Source organism: Labrus mixtus, chromosome 12 (assembly GCF_963584025.1).
Source record: "Labrus mixtus chromosome 12, fLabMix1.1, whole genome shotgun sequence".
Lineage (NCBI taxonomy): Eukaryota > Metazoa > Chordata > Actinopteri > Labriformes > Labridae > Labrus > Labrus mixtus.
The window spans coordinates 18011706-18019523 of NC_083623.1; the positions used below are offsets into that span (position 1 = coordinate 18011706).

The window sequence follows — 7818 nt, forward strand, 5'->3', positions numbered from 1 at the left end:
TTTCATACTGTTTAACTCTAAATAAATAAAAAAATATGCAAATATGCACTATTTATTAAAACTCTTAAATGCAATTCATTGCAGTTTTTTGCAATATAGGTACACAAATAATTACCAGTTAGTTCAAAATATTGTTGTACACAATAAATACAAGAGTCTTTGTGCAGAAAAAGAAAGCATTGTGTGCATTAAGAGGTTAGCTATGTGTCAGAGTAGTTTGAGCTTATTTTGGCACATTAAAAATTTAGCTCAATGCATGTCATCAATATCTCAAACACACTTTTTATATAGCCTAAAGATCATTTACTGTGAGCAAAGTTTTGCATAACTCAAACACACTTTGACATGCATCCTTAAATGTGATGATTTATGCACTGCGATTCATGACGTGCTTCTTAAGGAAGTGTCTCCACATTGACGTAGGTAAGGACGACATCATGGAGGATGTTGATCCTGTCGATCTGGTTGAGCGCTCTGATGCGATGTCTGAACTCAAAGAGTGGGATGTTGTTCACTGCCACCCGGAACGCCTCCTGATTGCAAAGGATCTTCATCTGGAACAGAGCAGAAGTAGAAATTATGCACTACCTTTATCAAGACTGTAGACTGGCAAACATTGATTATTTCATTTAGGGAAAGTCATTCTTTAGTGCCAAATCTTTCTATTGAAATCCCCCAGAAACAAAATATAGCCTATAAAGAATAAGTATGGTTTAATTCTCATGCCAAGTTCCAGACGATTAAACCTTACTTATTGAAAATACACGTTCTTCATGCTGAGGGTAAACATGGACACAAAGGCAGAATTGCTCTTTTGATGAGTTACCATGTGGTGTTGCCTGTAAAGCATAAGTGTTATTGATGGTATTGAGCAACATGAGACCCCCACTGACCTCCGGGAGCCTCCCTGCAGGGCAGCAGCTCCTTTTTCTAGGAACCGCCTGCACAAACGACTTTCCAACCCTTTCCATCTTTTCCCAGCGTTAGCCTGACGTTAACCATGAGAAAGTGACCTAGAGTCAGTTAAAGGCACCATGTGTAGCATTCTTAAACAACAACATTAAATTTAAAATTCTAAGCGTAAGCAAACTGGAGTAGGTTTTGTTTTAAATGATTGGTATTTCCTGCTAGTTTTATCTGTTTTGTTCTGAAACACTGTCATGACCATATTCACATATCGGCCTTATTCTCCTCATGGGCACGCTGAAGATGTAGCTCAAATGCTAAAATGATTCTAGCATAAATTCATACTGCTGTGTTTAAGGTTTCAAATGATTAATACTCTTGAAGTATTAATCAAGAGTATCAGAAAAATTGTCAAATTATCATTTCACTGCTTGATTAATCAACAACTGAAATAAAAAATGGAAAGGAAAAATCAAGGGAATTGCCTATTTTAAAGTTAAAAAACGGGATTAGATTTTGTCTAATAGGATTAGATGACAGCTCATGTTAGCGTTCTTCCATCTCCTAGCTAACATAGCATAGTCTTATAACTTAACATTAGCAAGGAAGTATATTCTTGGCTAATTGCAAGAAAGTGTAGTCTTACCTTAAAGTACAGTAGCTAGAAATGAATTTATGGCTAACATTACATCAGGTAGAAATTAAATTCATAGTTAACATCATGTTGAATAAGACTCTTTTTTAAACTAGCATTAGGCTACATTAGCAAGGAAATACATTCTTAGCTCACATTTTGTTAGTAAGGCAGTGTCATGGATTTAAATTCCTCTTTTATTATGTTTCTTCCTTGCTTCATGTTGCTTGTTTCCCTTGTATTTATTTTAAAATGCTTTATTTACAAGTTAAGCCTTTAGTGTTTCCTGTTTCATTTCTTTATTTCTTATCCTCGTGTTATGTCATATGTGTATTGTTACTGTTACATCTTGAGTTCTATGTGTGTCTTTAGTGTTTCCTGTTTTATTTGGAAGTTCTAGTCCCCCACTGTTTTTTCCTTTGTCTGGTTTCCCTCCATTTTGATTGCCCTGATTGTCTTCACCTGTGTTTTTAGTCTCACCTGTGTATTACCTCTGTAACATTCAGTCTGTTCCTTCCCTCTGTTGTCAGTTCATTTGTCTTCCTACCCATGTTCTGCCATATGTTCCCTCGTGGATTTGTCTTGGACCTTTTGGATTTATGTTGGACTTGAAAGAGTAAGCTTTAGTTGTTGCCTTTTTTGTCTCTAAACATCTTTTAGTTTGAGTCACACCTGGAGTCTTTCTCTCCATACGCCTTTTCATCGCTGATCAACAGAGAAGCAGTGACAGGATGACTCTTTGTCAGATTAGCCTCATTTATATGAAATCTGGAACCAGAACATTACAACAACATTTCAGCTTAATCATCTGAATGTGACCTCTGAGGAAAATGGCCGCTGTGTGTTAGTGAGCAGCACAGCACAACCTTTTGTTTCAGGAGAACACACATCTCCAAATACATGTTGTAATAACATATTAATGTGAACATGCTACACATAGTAACTTTAACAACCGCCTTAAAATCCACCACATTGCCTGATTCCTCCTCTCACCTCGAACGGGCTCCCAAGGGCGAAAGGGAAGGGTCCTGGCTTCAGCTCCCTCTCCTCTGGACCCCAGCGCTCTCCCAGCTTGTGGTTACGGACCAGCACCTGTTTACCCCCCTCACAGAAGCGGGGGTTGATGTGAAAAGCGATGTCGGTGCCTCTCAGGAAGTTCACTGTGAACCTGAATGAGACAAATGCTGGTTAGGCTTTCGTCAACACTTTTCTTCTTCTTAATGAACTGATCAGGTTTGTATGTTGTATATGAAACAACTTACATTTTAGCATTGGGTTTGACATGGCCAAGGATGGTCATCATCATCTTGTCATAGACTCCCCGGGCCAGGTTCAAATTGTATGGCACACTCTTTACAGCAACAGGTCAGACACATTTAATTATTAAGCAGCAAGTGCACAAAAACACAGAATAATTTCCACACATATTTTTACAACACCTCTTATCTATTTGAGTCTCTGCCTTTGCTGAAAATGATTTAAGATTATCAGAGTTGCATCAAAGTCTTAGAAGAGGGTTTATCTTCACCATCTACAATCCCCCAATGCAGACAACCAAAATCAAGTATCAGGGACGGACTAAGAAGTATCAACAAACTGGAAGTCCTTTTGTTGAAGATATTTCAGGAACAGTTAGTTGTTTTTACAATTGTCAGGTTTCAACTTTATTTACATAAGTTGATTGTTGCTAACCCCAATTTCTGTTAACAGACATAAAACAAATAGTTACTGACAGCAAGACTGTGCACTTATTACATGGAGAAACAATTTGGCATTGAAAACAAAGATGAATAATTTACAAATTAATTAAGAGTAGAGATCTTTTCCACATACAGTCTGCCCTTTGTGGAAACTGAATTTTATGCCCTGAAAACTAATATTCAGAAACATTTGCTAAACAATAAAAGCTTCACTGTGAAATCTTCAGTTGATGAAAAGCTACAATCATAATCATATTGATTCTTAGATCAGATATATTTGTTATATACTGTTGCTAGTGTCTAGATCAATGTAGCACAGTATGAATTGTGAAGAGTGGTATCACATTAACTTTAAAAATACTACCTGTTATATGTTTAACCCAATAAATGTATTGGTTAAATTGCTGAAGGGATCATATTAGTTATTCTACATTTTTGCTATGTTTATTATTTTCCCGTACAAAGCAAGAAAAAAAAAAAAGGAACAGGATTGCAATATGCATCCAGGTAAGACTTACCAAAGGTCCAGATGTAGGGGGGAGCCAGTGTGGAGGCATGAAATTTGGACTCTGCCCCGGCCATCCTGACTGTCCTGGGTTATAATGCCATCCAGGGTGGGTGGGCCACCTGGAGGACGGAGGGGGTGCTGGGACCGGGGCTGGAGTTGGAGTTGGAGTGGGGACTTGTCCAGGGACTTGAACTTGAATTGGAGCTGGAGCTGGGGGCTGGGGAGGCTGGGTAGGCTGGCATTGGGAGCCAGGCCAGTAAGGCTGGCAGGGCTGCCCTGGAGCTGGTCCAAGGGCTTGAACCTGACCTGGGATTGGAGCTGGAGCCGGAATGGCAACTATGGGTGTGGTGGGTGCAGGGTTGGGTGTTATGGCTGGAGCCGGAGCTGGTATTGAATATGGTGCAGGAACAGAGTAAGGGGCAGGTTGTGTGCCAGGCCAGCAGGGTGTGTTGGGCTGACCGGGCCAGCAGGGTGAGGGATAATTTGGCTGGTTGGGTAGTGCTGGCCAGGAAGGGAAGGTGGCTGAAGATGGGGGCAGGGTGGGCCAGAGGCCGTTAGGCTGTGGGGCAGAACCATTGGACGGGCAGCTGCCACATAGAACGTCAGAGTGCTGAGGTGGAGGAGGAGGAGGAGGAGAGGGGGATGATGAAGAGGTAGAGGGGTCAGGGGCCAGAATGGAGAGACGGGGGAGAGAGAGGGTGGACAGGATGGAAGACACCAACTTGCAGTTGCACATGGACGTTTGACATAAGCAAAGATTTAAACATTTACATTTAGATGGTAAATGTAGACTACAAAAATTAATTTTTGGGTCATTCTTACCAGAGTAGAGATCTGAGAATTTGAAGATGTACTTACATCCATTCTGCATGAAAGAACAAGATCAATTTTAATAAGTTGATAGCTTTTTTTTTTTATCTCAGAAAATTGTGAAACAGATTTTAAAAGATGGCAAACTCAGGAGAGAGCAAACAACACAAGATCTTAGCCTGTTTATACCAAAGAGTAATCACAAATATATATTTTTTTCAAGATAGAATAAGCTGCAGGAAGAAGAAATAGTTCTCCATGTGACCACTAGAGGGCTCTACTGCTTTTCAAGATATCAGTACATGCTGTATGGTTGTTTGTCTCCATAAAGCTGCACACTGTTACCTGATGACATGGAATGCATTAATTGAATGATGAGTGCAGAGACATAATAGTTTATTGATTCAATGACTTATGTCCACTCAGAGAGGAATGTGCAGCAACAATGACTCTTAAGTCACACCACTATTATCTATTTTCTCCTGTGACTGCAAATTCAATGACTGTTACCAAAGCAACTACCTAGTCCCACCATTTAATAATTTCACTACTAATATTTATTTGTACCTAAACGTACCTACAGCTAAACACTGAAAATGTGTTGTTCTTGTGTTTATTTAACCATTTAATGACATTTGCATTTATTTGCAACCAGAATCTTTTATATTTTGCAAACTACTCAACTTTTATTGTTTTGTTTCTTGTTTCTTTGTTACATGTGATCTTAATGTTATGAGGAACAGGAGGGATGCCTTCAATGATCCCTCAAGATACATACAAAAGTTGAAAATGGAGGATAGTTATTTAACTGTAAATTCAAGACTAATATAACCTCTCATCAACTATTTACAATGGCTTTTTAATCATTGTGTGATTAGAAATTTCAAGTGGCATTATTTATAATAACAATCAACTAACAGCTGGTTGATTGCAATTACAATCATTAAAAAAATATAAAATACTATTGTGGATGAATTCTTATGAACCAATCATTAAGTGCATCATCACACTGTATACACATCTTTCACTTTACAGCAGGACGTTAGCCAAGAGCGTCTGTCTCTTGCATTATGAAAACTTCTTGTATTGGATCAAAAGACCTTTCTGTCTCATAGTTAGATAAACAATAAAAAGACAATAGCAGTTACCTTTTCTTGTGGTTAGTTCTCAGGTGTACACAGGAGCGGGCTGCAGGCTGTGATGAAGTCCAAGTCAATCAGTCAGCTTGTATCCAAACAAATGGAAACTCTCTTTTATAGGCCCACTCTCTCTCACCACATGGCCACACCTCAGGCCGTCACTCCACTGGCAGAGGAAGAGACCAAGCCCTCGTATGTTATAAGATATATGTATAAAAAAGGAAGATATATGGGCTGTAGGTTTTTGTCATGTTTTAGCTGTATTATCTTTATTGCCTTTTTTCACCAGAAGTCTGCATTCCCAATAATCATCTAAAAATGAAAGTTATGATGGTTTTATGCATCATGACTTTCTTGAATATAACCACGCGTATGGTCTAGACCTGCTTTTTTAAAAGTTGCTATACCAAGAAAGATTGATTTTATATTACAATTAATGAGAAAGAAAAATAGTCTAATACTTGTTTTTGCAAAAAGAAATGTACAGACTGTGTATAATGTATTTTCAACAATACAACATTCCTTTTCTTAACTTCTACTGGCACCACTGACAACACTTAGACGTGTTTTTGTGCTGATGTGTTTGAGTGGTCATGGGACAGTGTAACACTCACAGAGTAACACAATTACAGCAGACAGAGCAGTCAGGACTGTTATCTGTATGTTTCAGTGACTCAGACGCTGACAGCTGAACAGTCAGACGGGTCCGCTACGTTCACATTCAGGTTAAATCTCTGCATTGGGGTTCATACTTCACATTAAATATTCCTCTCTGGTTAATTATTGAATGAAGGCGTCTGGTACAGTATTTTTCATGAATTTAAAAAACAGCAACATTAATCTTCACATAATCAACTACATTTCCAAGGCAACAGTCCATAACAGATGACACCCGATGTGGAGTCACACAGATGTTCTGGTTGTCCTCACTCTGTTATTAGATTAGTATCATCTGAGCTGAAATTGAAGAAACTCCTGGAATGCAAAAAACTCAATCCTCCAAGAATCCAGTGCCTGCATTTTCCAAACTGGTCGCTTGTTTTAAAAAAAAAACTCTATCTGGAAACAGAAAAAAACCCTCTATAAAATATAATGCACACAATTCACTTTACAGTAACTGTACATCTTGGCCCTTCCCTTGCCAGGGTTGGATGCAGGTTACTATTTCATAGGCAAGTACTTTTTCCCCCTGCAAACTATTTAGTCGATAACAAGACTGACTTTCATGCCATCCAGTTCACCCATCAATGTTTTGTGTTTTGTCCATTTTATTCCTAACTAAGTGTTTTCCTGCCAGCTACATTTCTCAGGGGCACAGGTTAACTGTTTTTAACAATCGACAGCTTCCTGTCTGCAATTTATCAAATCATAAACAGGTTGAGTACAGGACACTGCTTCAAAGAAATAAATAAATCACATCTGTTATCATTATTCACTTAACACCTACACCATAGGAGGAAAAAATAATTAAATGTGATTTTTACAGTGAAAACCTGTTTTTTGCTTGCTTTGTGCTAACACATTAAATGTTAGAATTTGGCTTGGTATCACTCTTTATATTGTTCTGTGCTCAAAGCCATCACACAGTGTAAAAATACAGAGACCTTTTCAATCTTTACGTAGTTTAGTTAATCTTAGTTCACTTAAGTTTATTTTAATTGACATTAGTTATGTTAAGTTATGTTTGACACAGCAGCAAGAGCAACGGTTCAGTGTCTTGCTGAAGGACACTTTGACGTGTGACAGCAGGAGCCGGGGATCGAACCCTTGACCTTCTGGTTGAGAGATGGGCTAATAAAGCAACAAGCACAGCAAACATCATTTATCGCTGTTGTGTTTTAATTCTTTTAAATCTTAATCAGTAAATACAAAGGTACATGTGTACAAACAAAGACACGTTTGTTATTTTTTCACGAGTGTCGTCTGACCTCAAGAAATGTTATTATAGCAAATAGAGAAATGTGCCAAAGTGTAACAACAGTGATTGTATACTTTCATCTTATTCATTTAATTATATTTTCAGTTGAATATCATGTCAAACTTAAATGTTACTCTTTACTTTTTAACAGCAAATCATTCTTGTAAGCACAACCTGCACTAATGAATCTGCATTAATTGTAT

At 38.2% G+C, this 7818-nt stretch overlaps 1 protein-coding gene across 2 annotated transcripts; it reads right to left on the minus strand.

The window, feature by feature from the left end:
- Positions 1-39: 39 nt before the first annotated feature.
- Positions 40-5787, minus strand: LOC132985185 (galectin-3-like). Of its 2 annotated transcripts, XM_061052419.1 has the most exons (7): positions 5707-5787; positions 4571-4613; positions 3759-4358; positions 2803-2891; positions 2534-2708; positions 894-988; positions 414-554 (listed from the first exon to the last, which is right to left on the minus strand). In XM_061052419.1, the coding sequence occupies exons 2-7, from the start codon at positions 4610-4612 to the stop codon at positions 551-553; spliced, it is 1005 nt and encodes a 334-aa protein (XP_060908402.1). In that variant the 5' UTR covers position 4613; positions 5707-5787; the 3' UTR covers positions 414-550. The 2 variants fall into 2 exon arrangements, with proteins under 2 accessions (XP_060908401.1, XP_060908402.1); XM_061052418.1 differs by lacking the exon at positions 894-988 and having other exon boundaries at positions 40-554.
- Between the last annotated feature and the right edge of the window lie 2031 nt (positions 5788-7818).

Coding starts and splice junctions, on each gene's coding strand:
- LOC132985185 (XM_061052418.1), bottom strand. CDS start 4,612: ATGGATGTAAGTACATCTTCAAATTCTCAGATCTCTACTCTG. Junction 2,892..3,758: donor CCCCTACATCTGGACCTTTG/GTAAGTCTTACC, acceptor GTTGCTGTAAAG/AGTGTGCCATACAATTTGAA. Junction 555..2,533: donor CCCTTGGGAGCCCGTTCGAG/GTGAGAGGAGGA, acceptor GCTCTGTTCCAG/ATGAAGATCCTTTGCAATCA.